This window comes from Salmo salar, chromosome ssa12 (assembly GCF_905237065.1).
Source record: "Salmo salar chromosome ssa12, Ssal_v3.1, whole genome shotgun sequence".
NCBI lineage: Eukaryota > Metazoa > Chordata > Actinopteri > Salmoniformes > Salmonidae > Salmo > Salmo salar.
The window spans coordinates 84,574,506-84,592,883 of NC_059453.1; the positions used below are offsets into that span (position 1 = coordinate 84,574,506).

The following is an 18,378-nucleotide window of genomic DNA, read 5'->3' on the forward strand; positions in this document are numbered from 1 at the left end:
ATGAAAGAAATAAAAGCTGAAATAAATCATTCTCTCTACTATTATTCTGACATTTCACATTCTTAAAATGAAGTGGGGATCCTAACTGACCTAAGACAGGGAAAAACTGAGTTTAAATGTATTTGGCTAAGGTATATGTAGACTTCCAACTTCAACTGTACATGGCTGTATAGTAACTATCAAAGCTTCATGTAACGTTGCTATTAATATGAGTCACCTATAGATCCACCTGCTGAGTCCACAATCCTCTGTAGAAGGTATTTTATTTTTATTTAACTAGGCAAGTCAGTTAAAAGCAAATTCTTATTTACAATGACAGTCTACCCCAGCCAAACCCTAACGACGTTGGGCCAATTGTGCGCTGCCCTATGGTGACTCCCAATCACGTCCGGTTGTGATACAGCCTGGAATCAGACCAGGGTCTGTAGTGACGCCTCTCGGGAGCCCTATGCAGGGTGTCCTAACAATGCCTTTGTCTGTCACTGGTCTGGGAACAGTTATTAGTCCTTCCAGAAGATGTAAAGGTCACAGTGACTCACCACTCCTCTTTGTGCTACCAAGCCACCTGATTAATTGGCTATCCGTACCAAATGCATGAATTCCCTATATCGTCCGAGCACAAAAGGAAGGAAGGAATAAGGAGGGAGAGACGAAGGAGAGAGAGTGATAGAGATGAAGGAGAGAGAGAAAGAGATGACGAGACAGAGAGAGACGGAGGAGAGTAATGGTGGGACGAGAGAGAGAGAAAGGAGAAAGATGGAGATAGAGAAATATGTGGACGGACAGAGAGAGGAGCTAGCTATGTTATAAATCACGGTGTGATTTTCGTGGTGTGCGGAGGCAGCCCTCCTGTGATTAATGACACAGCACTTTAGGGCCTGTCAACACATCTAATTGGAGGACATCGGTCATCATTAAAATGGTCACTGCTGAGGCCAAGCCCCTGACAAAACCCATGGCCCACCCCAGCATACCGCTAAAGGTCACCCCCCCACCGCCATTGTGTCCAGAACCAAGTGACTGGTTATGAAGAGGTAAGTGAGGGAGCTTTTGGAGGAGTGTTTAGTTTCTCCTCAAACATCCTCTATCCTTTGCCCTCTCCCACACTGTTCCTCCTTCTTTTCCCCCCTCCTATTCCTCCACCTCCATCACCACCCTGTGTCCTGTCACTGGTCCATAGTGTCTACTCTCTCCAACTGACCCTTACTCCTGTACTCTCCCTCTAACCTAACATCTGTCCTGTCTGCTCCGTCCCTCCTCTCCCCATGTCTGTTCATCCAATCGTCCCTTTCTCTCCTGGGTTGTAGTGTGTCCCCCCACCCCTCCAGTGTAAACACTCCATAATTAGAATGTTCGCCAGATGTTCTGGACTCCATATCTCTCACAACTTTGAATTGATGGCCTTTGTGGCACCCGAATCCCACAGTACCCTTGTGAACGTAAGTGAGTACCACCACAGTTCTGCCTGCCCAAAAGGTGACACTGTCTGTGTCCTCCATCTCCAGTTCTCTGTGTCCAGGCGTAAAAACAGCATATAGCGGCCATTCATTTTTTAAAGGAATATTCCACAGTAGTATGTGTGAAGGAAGCACTGGAGGGGATTGCTTAGTAGTGGGATGAACAACACCCTATGTTAAAACTATCTTGAGGTCTAGCCCACTAGTCTTGCCCTTATCCTTACCCAACTCTAGCTGCTTATAAACATGGCAATGTGACCAGGGACAATTGTTTGGTTAAACAGTACAAATACCACCTACGCAGATCGATCAAGATGATGAGACACACAAGTATAGGGACAAAGTGAAGGAGCAATTCAGCTGGTCGGGCACAAGGCATATGTGTCAGGGGCTTCTAACGATCACAGATTACAAAAAGAAATCCAGTCTCGTTGCGAACACCAACGCCGCGCTACCGGACAAGCTAAACACCTTTTTCTCACGCTTCAAGCATTACGACTCTGTGCTGCCGAGGTGAGCCCCTGACGATAACAAGGGCTACATGCTTACGGTCTCCATGGAAGACATATGTATGTCATTCAAACGTGTTAACCCTCGCAAGGCTACCGGCCCAGACGGCTTCTCTAGCCATGCCCTCAGAGCATGTGTGTGCAGACCAGCTAGCTGATGTGTTTTCTGACATTTTCAATCTCTCTCTAGCTCATGCAGTTATTCCCTCCTGCTTCAAGATATCCACTATCATCCCCGTGCCCAATAAAGGGAAAGTAACTGAACTGCATGATTACCAACACCTAGCACTCACTTCTGTCATCATGAAGTGCTTCGAGAGGCTAGTCAAAGTCTATATCACCTCCTCCCTCCCCGACACACTCAACCCTCTCCAATTCGCTTACCGCCCCAGACAGATCCAAGGACAATGCAATTGCCATTGCACTGCACACTGCCCTCACACACCTGAACAAAAGGAATGCATTTGTGAGGATGCTGTTCACTGACTACAGCTCGGCCTTCAATACCATAGTGTTGTATAAGCTCACCACAAACTCACGGCCCTGGGACTGAACTCATCCTTATGCAACTGGGTCCTGGACTTCCTGACGAGCCACCCCAGGTGGTGAAAGTAGACAACGTCATCTCCTCCACACTGATCGTCCTCAGTCCCCTCCTGTACTCTCTGTAAACCCACGACTGCGTGGCCTCACACAGTTCCAACTCCATCATCAAGTTTGCTGAGACACCACAGTAGTCGGTAGACCTGATTACCAACTACGACGAGACAGCCTACAAAGGGGAGGTAGGCACTCTGACGGTGTGGTGCCAGGTAAATAACCTCTCCCTCAACGTCAGCAAAACAACGGGGCCGCAGTGGAGACGTTAAAAAACGTCAAGTTTCTCGGCGTGCACATCTCCGAGAAGCTGGAATGGTCAAACCACATGGACACCATGGTGAAGATGGCATGACAGTGACTCTTCAACCTCGACTCTTCAACACCAGTTGTCACAGGAAGGCTAAGAAGATCATCAGGAACCTCAGCCACCCAAGCTACGCCCTGTTCTCCCCGCTTCCATCACTCTGACGCGGGCAGTATAGGAGCATCATGGCGAAAACTGTCAGACTGGACAATCGATTCAACCCCCAGACCATCAGGATGCTGAATAGCCACCACTAGTCAGTGACCTGCTCCCCCTGTCCCCCTGTGCATGTGACTAATAAATCTAATCTAATCTAACCCTGGGCTTTTGACAATTAACTGTTTTCATTGTCAGGTTCCAATTATAAATCCATCTTACTATGAATTTAATACACACCAGACACACATGGACACATTAAATGTCATAGGCATGATGTCTTGGCCTGTCTTTTTGGTCCCAGCACCACCGCATTTGCTGTCAGTTCACTCTTAGAAAAAGGGGTTCCAAAAGGGTTCTTTGTAGATGGATAGGGTTCTACCAAGAACCGTTTGATCAGAAGAACCCTTTTTGGAAGACAAGGGTTCTTTGTAAGGCAAAGGGTTCTACCTATAACCTTTAACATCCTAAGAACAGTTTTTTAAAGAAAGGGTTATTTGATGATTAAATAATTTAGTCAAGAAGGATTCTTTGGCAGACAAGAAAGGTTCTATATAGAACCATATATACAGTAATATTTCCCAGCATGCTCTATTGCAGGGATAATTTTCCGAATTGTTTGTTTTACTGTAATATCTGTGTTTTTGCATGTACATTGATTGGTTGATTAATTTTATGCTACACAAAGATAAATAACATACAGTTTTCTAAACGAATCCAATCTGTTGAAGTTATTGCACCCGTTAGTGAGATGGTTGTTCCAGTTGATTGAGGTAGTCTCAGTATTCAATCTTCCCTACCCCGCCAGTCATTCTGAATGCAGGTTCCGGGTGGTACAAAATTCCACTTGTTTGATATCCTAACTCTGGCTGGTTTCCAATAGGAATTACCCATTGCTTTGCAAGCCAGCATAATGTGACTTGCAGGCTTGATGTGGCCTGTAAACCAGGAGATTCGTAACACCACTGTGTTAGGGTATAACTAGGCCCTCAAAGAAAGGCCTTATGATATATCTAATGTATTGTCATAAATAATACAATTTTAAAGGCTAATAAGGCTGGTGGAACCGTTCATAGAGGGTTCTAGTTAGCGCCGTCCAAAGAACCCTTCAAAGAAGTTTCTAGGAAGAACCTTTAGATGATACAATTGTCCTTGGTACAACCCTTCATAGAGGGTTCTAGGTAGAACCATATACATGGGGGTTCTTTGAAGAACCCTACATAGAGGGTTCTAGATATAACCCTCTGCAAAGGGTTCTAACCAGCACCAAAAAGGGTTCCCCTATGGGGACAAACTGAAGAACCCTGTATGGTTCTACTTAGGACATTTCTTCTAGGAGTGTAGAATAATATGTTATTGATTTTAGAGTTGTATTTTGTGCCATTGTTGGGGGGAAATCTCTCTGCAAGAAATACCCAAATGAAAGAGACAAGATCAGGCCACCCAATAGAAGATTATTATTTAGGCTTCAGCAGAGAACAGACAACGCTCACTCGGGGTGAAATTGCAATGGTCTGTGTTATGCATTATCTCACTTTGATTTGATACTGTTATTTGGCTGCTAGTGAAATACGTATAAATTGTAAATTATGTTCCAAGGTAACGATTTGGTTGAGGCAAGTAGCAGAGATGTCGGCCATCTAGCTGGCAAAACTATTATTATTCTAGCTTGGCATTCCATTTGAAACACAGAGTCATTTAGTGTTTTGATTTTCTTTGCATTACATTACACTGTGAAAACCCAGTTTGTATCTACTTCAAGGTCTCAGAGCGAGTGACGTCACTAGCGCACACCGTTAACTAGCTAGCCGTTTCACACCGGTTACACTCACCCCTCTTTGACCTTCTCCTTCTGCGCAGCAACCCCAGCAGCTTGGCCAAAGCCAACTGAGCCAACTAGGCTTGAACCATGGACCCTCTGAACACATCAACAGCTGCCTTCCATGAAGCATCATTACCTATTGCTCCACAAAAGCCGCGTGAAACAACTACTTCAAAGTCTCAGAGCTAGTGATTTTACCGATTGAAAAGCTACTAGCGTGCACCGCTAACTAGCTAGCCATTTCAAACTGGTTGCACACACACTCACACTCACACAATAATATCAAAGGGATAAGCTGGGTCAGGAGCGAGAGATGATTGTAGTCTGGGTGAGCCCTGGATGGGTAAAAGTGGAAATAAAAGAGTCTTCAAAAGGTCGTTCCTGGCCTCTTCAACCTTTAATTAAACATTGAGAATGGGGAGATAAAATTAACAATTTGGGTAATGAATCGAGCAAAACAGGTGGTGGATGGCTGAAGAAAATGAACCAATCAGTTTTTCCTGTGTGGATTTATTTAGCTCCTAATTAGAAGCTGCCTTGGTTAATTATGATTGGGCTCTTCGGGGAAAAAGGGCCTCACTGAAATGACAGTCAGGCTGAGGGATAAACAAACACTGGGATGGGACTCCATAGTACGCTGCTGATGCACAAAGGGTTTCTGAAGCCAATCACCTTCGCCGTTATTGATAACTCGGCTTATCTAAGCCAATCATCTTCACTGTAAATAATGTAATCATTTTCTCTAAGCCAATCACTTTCACTGTAAACAATGCAACCATTTCCTCTAAGCCAATCCCCTTCACCCTCTAACCCAGAGACTTTTTTCGTAACTAATGCTTCCAGCATTCCTAACCCACTTGCTCTGTATCTGATAAACCAGCATCTCTAACCTAATCATCTTCACCGATGAACCAGCAAGTCCTACCTAATCACCCATGCCACCAAACTGCCCTTAACACAATGTCCTCGCGTGTTTGAAGGACTGCATCAGTAATCGAGTGAACCTCTCTGATAGACCAACATCCAACTCTAACCCTCTCACCCTTGCTGATGCAAATGAATAAGCATGATCATGAACACATTCATTGTCTTTGCTGTAATATCGCTAGACTAGTATTATATTTGTCAACCAATCTTCAATGTCACTGCCACACAATCCACTTTTAACTTGTCACCAGCAACATTAGTGTTGCGTTAAAAGCAGCACATCTTATCACGTACCTGTTCTTGTGTAATGGGGTCATGGTTGAGTGGGGCAGGTTTACATTGGGATACAGTTGGAGATGATTGACAGGCAAAGAGTGAGAAAACGAACAGGAAGGTTTAGACAGAATTAATAGATGAGTTGAGGAATAGGAGACTGTTTAAGAGATATAAATTGAAAATGTGGCTGTGGAAGTTTTATTGTAATGTTCTTACTGTCAAATGTGTGGTGAGGAGTGAATAGGGAGAGATAGGACTCAGAGATGGGGAGTGTCAAGTCTGGTAGGTTTTTGTAAGTCTGTATAAGAAAGGGGAAACCTGGCGGAGATTAAAGTGATGACACAAGGGCCATAGCCAGAGAGTATAGCCAGAGTGTAGCCAGAGAGTGTAGCCAGAGAGTGCAGTCAGAGAGAATGTGAGAGTGTGAGTTTTATAACGGAACGTTTGTATCGATTTTTGAACATGTTTGTTACCTTTGATTTACAATCGTGTATGTGCATGTACTGCATGTGTATGTGTGAGAGAGACACACGCAGAGCGGGAGACAGAGACAGTTGACATATGTCTGATGATGCGTTTCCTGTAAGGTAGCATGTTGTCCGGGTCTGTCACTAAAATGTCGCTATCGTTGACATTCAGTGGACTATCTTCACAACTGTCCCCCTGCTCTGCTCTTACCTTCACTTCCAACAACAGCATGCAATTGCTTTTTAATAGACAATTAAAGACAGGCCATCGATCAATTCCTGCACAGGGCATGAGGCTTGAATACAAATTTGTGAAAAAACAAACAGTTTTTATCATGTCAAATCCAATGAAACCTTGCTACTCTATTAAAGAGAGATATATGGGCATGTCTCAGTGTGCTACTGTATTGTATTGTATTGTACTGTACTGTACTGTATTTGAGTATTTGTTTTTGTCTTAGTTTTATTTTTGTTCTGCCTGCCACCACCCTCCTCTTCGGATGTGTGAGTATTTGTGTTATGCACTGACATGTGTCTGTCAGTTTTAGGATTGTATTTTTATTACACTTATAATACAGTATGCACAGTATATACGTATTTTGTGCATAGATTAAGAACTGTGTATGTTTTGGCTTCCCTTTCCTTATGGTATGCTGTGCATGCTATATATTCAGCATGGCTTCCTCTCATACCTTCTCATTGGTGGTAATCTCTCCGTGGGCAGATTCTGCGTGTAGACCGAGAGAATCTGCCAGGACTGAATGGGATGCGTGAGATCGGAGCAGCATTAGTTTCGGTGTTGGGGTTTTCGTCACTGGTTATTTGGACGTTTCAGGATTGGGCAAAGGCGGTGCTTAAACTCCAGTGCTTCACGCGTGTGCCCACACAGATCGGAGGGTGAAGACTTCATTTTTGCCGGAACTCTCAATTTCTAATACGTACAGTGCCTTCAGAAAGTATTCGCATACAGTACTTGACATTTTCCACATTCTGTTGTGTTAGAGACTGAATTAAATTCTTATGAAATTTTAGTTGAGTCACTGGTCTACACACAATACCCCATAATGTCAAAGTGGAATTATGTTTTTTAACATATTTACTAATTAATTAAAAATGAAAAGATAAAATGTCTTCAGTCAATAAGTATTCATACCCTTTGTTATGGCAAGCCTAAATAAGTTCAGGAGTAAAAATGTACTTAAAAAGTCATATAATAAGTTGCATGGACTCACTCTATGTGCAATAATTGTGTAAAACATGATTTTTGAATGACTACTTCATCTCTGTACCTCACACATACAATTATCTGTAAGGTCCCTCAGTCGAACAGTGAATTTCAAACCCAGATTCAACCATATAGACCAGGGAGGTTTTCCAATGCCTCGCAAAAAAAGGGAACCTATTGGTAGATGGGTAAAAATAAAAAAAGCTATGAAAAACAATGAATATCCCTTTGAGGATGTTGAAGTTATTAATTACACTTGAAATGGTGTATCAATACACCCAGTCACTACGAAGATACAGGCGGTTGCCACAGAGGATGGAAACTGCTCAGGGATTTTACCATGAGGCCAATGGTGACTTTTAAACAGTTACAGAGTTTAATGGCTGTGATAGGAGAAAACTGAGGATGGATCAACAACATTGTAGTTACTCCACAATATTAACATAATTGACAGTGAAAAGAAGAAAGCCTGTACAGAATAAATATATTCCAAAAGATGCATCTTGTGTCACGCCCTGACCGTAGAGAGCCTTTTTATTTCTCTATTTGGTTAGGTCAGGGTGTGATTTGGGTGGGCATTCTACCTTATTGTATTTCTATGTTGGCCTGATATGGTTCCCAATCAGAGGCAGCTGTCTTTCATTGTCTCTGATTGGGGATCATATTTAGGCAGCTTTTTCCCGCTGGGTTTTTGTGGGATCTTGTTTTTGTATAGCTGCTTAGAAGCATGCAGAACTTTCCGTTCGTTTTTTTATTTTGTTGTTTTGACGGTGTTCATTTTAATAAAGGAAAGAAATGTTTCGCCAACCACGCTGCACCTTTGTCTCCTTCTTACGACGAACGTGACATCTTGTTTGCAACTAAAATAATGCTAAAAAAAAAGTAGCAAAACAATTTTGTTTTTGCCCTGAATACAAAGTGTTATGTTTGGGGCAAATCCAATACAACACATTACTGTGTACCATTCTCCATAATTTCAAACATAGTCGTGGCTGCATCATGTTCTGGGTATGCTTGTAATTGTTAAGAACTGGGGAGTTTTTCAGGATAAAAAATAAATGTAATGGAGATAAGCACAGGCAAAATCCTAGAGGAAAACCTGGTTCGGTCTGCTTTCCACCAGATACTGGGAGATAAATTCATATTTCAGCAGGACACTAAGCTCTAACACAAGGCCAAATCTACACTGGATTTGCTTACCAAGAAGACAGTGAATGTTCCTCAGCATCAGTTTTTACTTAAATCTTTTTAAAATCTATGGCATGACCTGAAAATGGTTGTTTAGTAATGATCAACAACCAATTTGACAGAGCTTGAAGAATTTCGAAAAGAATAATGGGCAAATGTTGCACAATTCAGGTGTGGAAAGCTCTTAGACTTACCCAGAAAGACTCACAGCTGTAATCACTGCCAATGTGCTTCTACAAAGTATTGACTCAGGGGTGTGAATACTTATGTAAATTAGATATTCTATATTTAAATTTCAATAAATGTGCAAACATTTCTAAAAACATGTTTTCACTGTGTCAATATGAGGTATTGTGTGTAGGTGGGTGAGAAAAATATATTTAATCAATTTTGAATTCAGAATAAGTCAAGGGGTATTAATACTAACTGAATGCCCTGTATGAACACAGAAGTTAATCATGCAGCTGACCAAATTAAACAACATTTTACTTCTAGGTTAACAGAGATTACATGTATGGTATTAGATACAGTATGTGCTATATTCTGTCAGTATGCACCTTGCAGCATATTAGTGAGATCCCTTAGGATTTGGAGGCACAGATAAATGAATAAGCTCCACCAGAGGATGTGTTTAGATCTAAGTCCTATTTATTTTCACATGATTGGCTCTTGAAAAGGCAAGGCTTGTCCTCTGTCGATAGCTAATCAAGATTGAATCCTAAATGTCACATTAATAGGAAAAGTTTTACTCCCACATTTCTTTTGTCCTTATTTGACATTTGTCACTTTGTGAAAGTAATGTACCGGGCTAACCCAGCTAAATACTAATGGAAGAGGTCGGCCTCTCAGTAAACACATTATAGCTCTATAGCTCTGTGTTGTGTGCTAGTGGGTAGACTACAGAATAATAGACATTCTGTTGTTCTGAATGTCTAACATAACACAAGGCAGCTCCAGCTGGCTTCCTAACCTAACACTGCATGGGCGTAGTGGAGATGCAGCCTGTGTGGGTGGCAGAGAAAGCTGTGATTAAGTAGTGTTGGTTGTTAGTTATTATTGTCAGGCTTAATTTGTGTACCACCTAATGTGTCTGTGATAGCCATCTTGGACACTAATTGATTCCAACTGTTTTGTGTCTACTTTGATACCTGCTGTTGCTTTGTGACGAGGCAAAGAATAGAAGGCAAATCCAAACCCAGCCTAAAAAGCAGTGTAATTGGTGTTTTTGAAGTTTAATCCAGGAGTGTGCATGTGTGCTTCTGTGTATGTGTGCGTGAGAGTATGTGCGTGTGCCTGTGCATTCAATCCTTTGTGAGTGTGTTCCTGTTTGTTTGTGGCTTTGCGGGGCGGATATCTGTTTGTGTTCATCTGTCTGCATTTCCTCCTGTACTGTACTTATATCATTAACAGTGTGTTTCTTTCTCTATATATGTCTCTCTGTGCAGACGGAGGACGGAGATGGGGAAGAGAACCTGATGGAGAACCCCTACTCAATGAAGCTGGAGTTTGTGGACGATCCCAACTTTAAAAACAAGGTCAACTACTCCTACAGCGCCGTCCAGATCCCCACAGACATCTATAAGGGCTGTAAGTACCAAGCAACACAGGCATCCTTCCCTGTGGCTCAGTTGGTAGAGCATGGTGTGTGCAACACTAGGGTTGTGGGTTTGATTCCCACGGGGGGCCAGTACAAAAAAAAAAATATGCATGAAATGAATTGTATGAAATGTATGCATTCACTACTGTAAGTTGCTCTGGATAAGAGCGTCTGCTAAATGACTAAAATGTAAATGTAAAATGCATCCACACACACGATCTGACCTTTCTGGGGAAGGAAATAGGACACCTAGCAGTTGCACAACTGGATACATTCAACCAAAATGTGTCATCTGCATCAGAGAGGTGTGGGGGGCTGCTTTAATAGACATCCACGTCATCAGTGCCCAGTTGTTGTTGTAGGAGGTTATCTGCCTTGCTCAAGGGCAGAACGGCAGATTTTTCCACTTTGCTAGCTCAGGGATTCGAACCAGCGACCCATCAGTTACTGGCCGCTAGGCTACCTACCGCCCTGTTTTGGACAGTCTGCCATACCTGGTACCTCACAGCCCAACGGGCATAACTCCCTCCTTGGGGGTCATCCAAAAATTGACAAAAGTGAACACATGTACCTGCTGGGGCTGTAATCTCGCAGTCACCCTTTATTTTCTCTCGAAACCAACAAACCAAAATTGGTTCTGTGAAAGTTCCCAGGACATTTGTTAGGCCACGGAAAATGTTCTCATAACACAAAACTGTCCAGTTGTGCGGATGATTATAGAATTTTTATATTAAACATTCACCTAATGTTGCAAGAACATTCCTAGAACACATTTAATCTGTTCTTTAAAGGTTCCCATAATGTTTCATTTGGTTGTGGGAACAGTCTGGTGAGAACATTGTGGGGACATCACAAAAGATATGTTCCCAAAACCCCAAAACTGTTCAGTTGTTCAGATGATTCTACAATGTTTCATTTCAGGTGCAAAAAACTTTCACCTGATGTTACAAGAACGTTCCCAGAACACATTTAGTCTGTTATTTAAAGGGTCCCAAATGTTTCATAAAATTGTGGAGATATGACAAGAGAAAGGTTCCCAAAACACTAAAACTGTGCAGTTGTACTGACATTCAGATAATATTTGTATCAGGGTGCACAAAACATTACTATGATGTTGCAAGAATGTTGACAAAACAGCCTTTCTAAGTTCTATAAAAGTTCCCATAATGTTTAAATAAGTTGTGCGAACAGTATGGGTACATTGCTGTGATGACATTCAACTGTGATGACATTCATATAATGTTTAAGTTAGGCTGCACAGGACATTCCCGTAATGTTGTAGGAATGTTTTACAGAACATGTGGTCTAAGTTCTTTAAACGTTTCCAGAACATTTAATTAAATTATGGGAGTTGTCGGGGATGTTGCGGGATTATTCTCATATTCCCACAATATTGCACAATGTTCCACAATTTCCAAATAAGTCAGTTTTGATGACGTTCATAGCATATTTATTTTAGGGTTAACATAATATTCTATTAATATTCAAGCAATTTAGAAAATTTTATATTTAAGTTTTATCTATTATTGCCACAACATTCTCAGCATGCACATGTGTAGTTCCTTAAAGCAGAAGAAATAAGATTGGAATACATCCACATTATCTTTCTCTCCATATTTAATGGTAATTCACATTTGAGGACTGTATTGTGATATAGAGACACATGGAATTTTACATTTCTTACAAGTACACAGCATATGAAGAGGATGGGATCATTTTAATAAATCAGAAATGGTGTTCTGTGTCCTGATTGGCCATATTAGACCCTGCCAGGATGCAGATATCCCCAGGTGGCACAGAGGGTTAATGATCTGGCTGCAGATCCAAAGATTGCAGGTTAAATCCCACATATTCTTTAACCATGTTTCTTTTGAGAAGAAAAAAAACTGACATTGAGGCTCAGATGTACTCTACTAAAAGAGAAGGATGTCTTTTACTCATGCAGATTTGTAAATCCAGTCAGTTATTCAGAATTTAGACTAACTGTAAAACATTTAACATTTTGTAACAATTAAGTGTTCAACTTAGAAAACGCAACCCTGTCTTATTTTTCATGATCTGAAAAGCAAAAGTGATCCTAGATCATCACTCATAGTCTTGGATACCTTGTAAACATGGACCCAGAAGTACGCAGCATATAAACAGGATGGAGGAAGTGATGGTGACTAACCCAGTTAACAGTTAGTTATGTCTAAGAAGGTTTAAAAGAAAGCATCGAATACCTGATTGACCATACAGCCATGGCTATATACTGAAAAAAAGAAGACATAAGAGCACTTCCCTGGTGGCACAGAGTGTGAAAGACCTGGCTTGGGAACCAAACATTGCAGGTATAAACCCTATATGTGCAGATTGTCAACATATGAAGTGTAAAGCATATGGTTATGTTTGTATGATTAAATGCTGTTCCAATATCTTCTAGATTAAAATGCTGTGTGTCTATTACCTTGGAGTGGGCCTACAATACAGTCATTCAATCTGGATGGAAACAAAATGGGGATGTATTCCAATTGGCTTTAAGAGCTACAAATGAGAATATTTTGGTAATATTAGTTCAAACTTAAATATAACATTTTCTAAATGGTTTTGAAATGTTCTGAGGACCAGCAAGACAAGGTAAAATGTATATTGTTTGAATATTCATAGGATATTATGTTAAGCCTAAACAAATATGCTATGAATGTCATAAAAACTGACTCATTTGGAAATTGTGGAACATTGTGCCACATTGTGGGAATGTTCTGTTCAACCTTTTTGAATATCACAATACTATTCTTGCAACGTCCCAGATAATTCCCATAACTTCATAACATTTTCTGGGAACCTTTAAAGAACTTAGACCATGTGTTCTGTCAACATTCTTACAGTCCTGTACAACCTAACTTTAAGAACATAAAAACTGTGTTTTGGGAACGTTCTCGTCACATCAGGTGAAAGTTTTTTTGCACCCTAAAAGAAACATTGTATAATCTTTCGTACAACTGAACAGTTTTTGTATTTTGGGAACATATTGTTTGTGATGTCCCCACAATGTTCTCACCAGACTGTTCCCACAATCTAATGAAACATTCTGGGAACTTTTAATGAACAGACTAAATATGTTCTGAGAACATTCTTTTAACATCAGGTGAATGTTTTTTTTTCACCCTAAAATAAACATTGCATAATCATCTGCACAACTGGAAAATTTTTTGTGTTTTGGGAACATATCTTTTGTGATGCCCCCACAATGTTCCTATCAGACTGTTCCCACAACCTTTTGAAACATTCTGGGAACCTTTAAAGAACAGACAAAGTGTGTTTTGTGAACGTTCTTGCAATATCAGATGAATGTTTTATACAAACATGGTATAATCATCCGCACGACTGGACAGTTTGTGTTATGAGAACATTTGCCTCAACCTAGCAAATTTTCTTGGAACTTTCACATAACCAATTTTGGTTTGCTGGGAAAATATTACTGGTACATTGTGTTATTACATTACCTGGAAACCTAATGAGAACTTTTTGGGAACATTCTGTGGTGGTTGTTTCAGATGTTGTGCACAACATTTAAATTAATGTCATCAGAACATTCCAAGGATATTTAATTTAAAACATAAAAACATATATATATATTTTGAGACGTTATCATCCTAATGTTAGATAAAGTCTAACTAGAACTTCATGGGAATCTAAGCTAATGTTCTTGGAATGTTCCCAGTTTGCTGGGTACTCTCTCTGTTATCTCTCTGTTATCATATTGTAATCTGTTGGACATGAATCTGTTCACACTCACGCTCCGGCTGTATCCCAAATAATTCACCAATTATCTGCTAACAGATAGACCACCATTTCTACCTGTTTTGTTTGCAGTCTTCCTCTTCATCAGAAGAAATTCTTTATTTCTGAGGCATAGAAGCTAGGTATCCGGTTTATAACAAGCTTTTCCAGCAACCTCTCTCGGGCAGACTTCAGAGTTAGCCGCTCTTTACCCCGGACGAGGGGACAAAGAACATGGAGAACCAACCATGGAGCAATCAGTCCTGTCTGTTGTTCCTGTAGCCATTTTGCACTGGCCCCTAGATTCTCTCAAAGATATGCCTTTACTGGGACTTGTATATGAATAAAGGCTTTCTGATTTAGCCTGCTGGGGATTATATAGGCATAGTAGTAGAATGGAATACTCTGGGAGGATGTTAATTTGAAAGAGTTTTGCTCAGCAGAAAATGTTTACTGTGGGTAAATCAAGTCCCTGTGCGTAGTCTGCAGTGGAAAGATTGGCCCAGCTGTTTCAGTTTTGGCACCAGCGCCATTATGAGCATGCTGTTTGAGTGCTGTTATTTCTCCTTAGTTGAGTAAAATGCAGTACTCATATACAGAAGCCAATCATACTCACACTCAAGTCATTCAGTAGCCTAGCTTCTGTCAATAACACATATATAATAAATTCAAAATGCAAGCATACAACACATGGTATTGTTATACAATATTGTGGCTATGCACTGTATGCATTTAATAAAGGTGAGTAACTAACTTCATATTTGGACATTGAGTTAGCAGTAGCACAAAATATTATGACCAGTAGTGTTAAGCTATAAAATCATGTTATTAGGAATAGCAAATGTATCAAGCATCTCAGAGTAGGAGTGCTGATCTAGGATCAGTTTTGCCTATTAGATCGCAATTAATAAGATTTGCATAGACAGGGGGGACCTGATCCTAGTTCAGCACTCCTACTCTAAGACGCTTGATACAAATGGCCCCAGAGATCTCAAGTTAAAAGCTGATTTTCATGTAGAGTTGAAAGAAAATTGCCTATTATCCTACCGGGACATTTCTACCTCTGAGTTCCTGGGGCTTGGAGCGCTGTCGAAAGGGCAGAGACATGCTCAGTACCGAAGGAGAAGGCTTCTGCTGGAACACCACAGGTGGCTAGGGAAGCTCACGAGGAACTGATGAGGAGCTGATGAGGAGCTGATGAGGAGCTGATGAGGAGCTGATGAGGAGCTGATGAGGAACTGATGAGGAGCTGATGAGGAGCTGATGAGGAGCTGATGAGGAACTGATGAGGAGCTGATGAGGAACTGATGAGGAGCTGATGAGGTACTGATGAGGAACTGATGAGGAACTGATGAGAAGCTGATGAGGAGCTGATGAGGAGCTGATGAGGAACTGATGAGGAGCTGATGAGGAGCTGATGAGGAGCTGATGAGGAGCTGATGAGGAACTGATGAGGAGCTGATGAGGAGCTGATGAGGAGCTGATGAGGAACTGATGAGGAACTGATGAGGAACTGATGAGGAGCTGATGAGGAACTGATGAGGAGCTGATGAGGAACTGATGAGGAACTGATGAGGAGCTGATGAGGAACTGATGAGGAGCTGATGAGGAACTGATGAGGAGCTGATGAGGACCTGATGAGGAACTGATGAGGAGCTGATGAGAAACTGATGAGGAGCTGACGAGGAACTGATGAGGAGCTGATGAGGAGCTGATGAGGAACTGATGAGGAACTGATGTGGGTGGAACGTTTGTCTGTGGGTCTTGAGAGGTCTGGGCTCATTGAAAGAGCTTTAGGGTCAGTGGAGCAGCAGCATTGTGAGTGAGCAGGAAAGGCTGTCTGGCCAATCCAGGAAGAACGGAGCAGAGCAGCAGGAGAGTGACATGGTCAGAATTAGAGAATAAAAGCCTGGAACTGAGTCTAAAACGTACAATAAGGTCCAGTAATTGAATCTACTGTATAGTTGGTGTCCTGAGTATAGAGCGATTGACTATCTAAATTACTTATCCAAAACTTCATCAGTTCTCTTCTCCTTCAGTTCTGATGCCTGAGTCTTTGTGCTACTTTACCTGGGAAACATCAGCAGACTATAGATCACTTATTATATATGGCAATGCTTCAGAGTCTGTTCATTCTATTGAAATCCCTCTGATACCAATTTCTCCCTCCGTTTTAAACCCTCTACTATACCCTCAGATTATTTCTCTATCTACTGTAGTCTATATCTCTGATTCTGTTGTGAGCCCCCTAGTTTCTGTGACTGTGTCTTTTGCTCTTTCTGGATGGAACCCATGACATGGCATGTATTCCATCGTGTTTGCCTGAACCACAAACAGTCAGTGTCCACACCACAGCCACTACGGGATAGAAAATGAACAGGGCGCTATCTACACAGGAGCTGGCGTATTGTTTGGTATTGTGTGTCTAAGGCAGTAAGTGTTAGTGGACTATGGTATGGATGAGTTTAGTGTTCTGTGTTATGCTTTGTGGATGGAGTAAATGAATAGAGTTTATTATGAGCACTCATCCTCTGTGTACTTGAAGGGGTTGTTATTGTAGTGCTTTGATAATGAACGCCTAAGAGAAGAGGGTTGAACCATGAAACTTTAGTAATATGATTGGTTTTCTCTGTTATATTTGAGGGTTGGAAGGAGCTGGTTTTTGCATGACAAGTAGTTTTTACAAAATTGCGTTAGGCATAGTAATGATATGGCAACAACAGAGTTTTTGACACACGGGAGATGGACCAAGAGAAAGAGCCTGAGAGAGAGGAAAAGAGAGAGAGGGAGTGAGGAAGGGAGAGAGAGAGAGAAGGAGAAAAGGAGGAGGAGAGAGACTTTAATAATAGAAACCGTTTAGAGCTAAAAGCTTTTTATTTTTTTATTGAGTTCCTTTCAGCAGCTAAATGAGGCAGTGTATGAGTCCTGGTTTGATTTGTCTGCCAGGGACCATGTCCGTTTATTGAGATTGAGAGTGTTCCCTGGGCACAGTAATGAACCATTTTATGATTCATTATTCCACTGCTGATTCCTGCTGCCAAGTCTGCAAACTTTCTAATTAACTTAGGTCAAACATTCACACAGTTTTCTTCTAATTATCGATGCTTATTGCAGAATGGACACCGCCACAGAAAAAGCCACAGAGGAATAAATTGATGTGGAGAGAGAGGATTTATTCTTGTGGTGGGTGAATGTTAGGGAAACATTGAGGCAACGAATAGCAGGGAGAGTTTTGCTGAATCATTTCCGGGGAAGAGCTCAGGGGAATATAATCTTACAGGGAATCACAGAGAAACAGGGATAGGAGAGGAAGCCCTTTCCTGCAGTCAAATGACCTAGTGACCTCATGGGTGGAATGTTATTCGTATTTTTCACTAATTTCATCATTCATAAAGAAACAACAACAAACAAATTCTGAAGATCTGGTGTGTCTATGTCAAACGGTTTTGTTATATTTCAATTTTCTGTGATGTATATTAAGTGTAGTTTTGGGATGCAAACTCAAAATTGAATGCATGTCTATATCTGACATGGTACAGGTGTCTTTTTTTTTAAATCCCGTAAACGTGTGTGAGGTGTATACTTTCGTTTCAAAGCATATTTGATTATGTCATGTCCTGACCAGTAAAAGAGGTTGTTTGTTATTGTAGTTTGGTCAGGACATGGCAGGGGGTGTTTGTTTAGAGTATTTCGGGGTTTGTTGGGCTATGTTCTTGTTAGTCTATTTCTATGTTAGTTCTAGTATGTCTATTTCTATGTGGTGTTTATTGGGTTGACCTTCAATTGGAAGCAGCTGCTCCTCGTTGCTTCTAATTGAAGGTCCTATTTAAGAGGGGTGTTTTTTCTATGGGATTTGTGGGTAGTTGTTTCCTGTTTAGTGTTTGTTGCACCTGACAGGATTGTTTCTCGGCAATGTTTGTTGTTTTGTGAAGTGTTTACGGTTTCCTTCATTAAAGAAGATGAGTATTCACATTCCCGCTGCGTTTTGGTCCAATCCCTACGACACCCGTGACAGATTAAGACTACCAAGAAACACTGTGTATGACCCTGATTTAGACAACTGCAGTAAAAGGTTAAATAAAAACCAC

The 18,378-nt window shown here is 41.2% G+C and overlaps 1 protein-coding gene across 4 annotated transcripts in view; it reads left to right on the forward strand.

Annotated features, from left to right (window-relative positions):
* Positions 1–18,378, forward strand: part of LOC106566000 (voltage-dependent calcium channel subunit alpha-2/delta-2) — a 329,019-nt gene that overhangs the window by 150,663 nt on the left and 159,978 nt on the right. For all 4 annotated transcript variants that reach the window (XM_045691870.1, XM_045691873.1, XM_045691872.1 and 1 more), the window contains one exon: positions 10,377–10,518. In XM_045691870.1, coding sequence (XP_045547826.1) covers positions 10,377–10,518 — 142 coding nt within the window. The remainder of the gene's footprint in view (positions 1–10,376; positions 10,519–18,378) is intronic.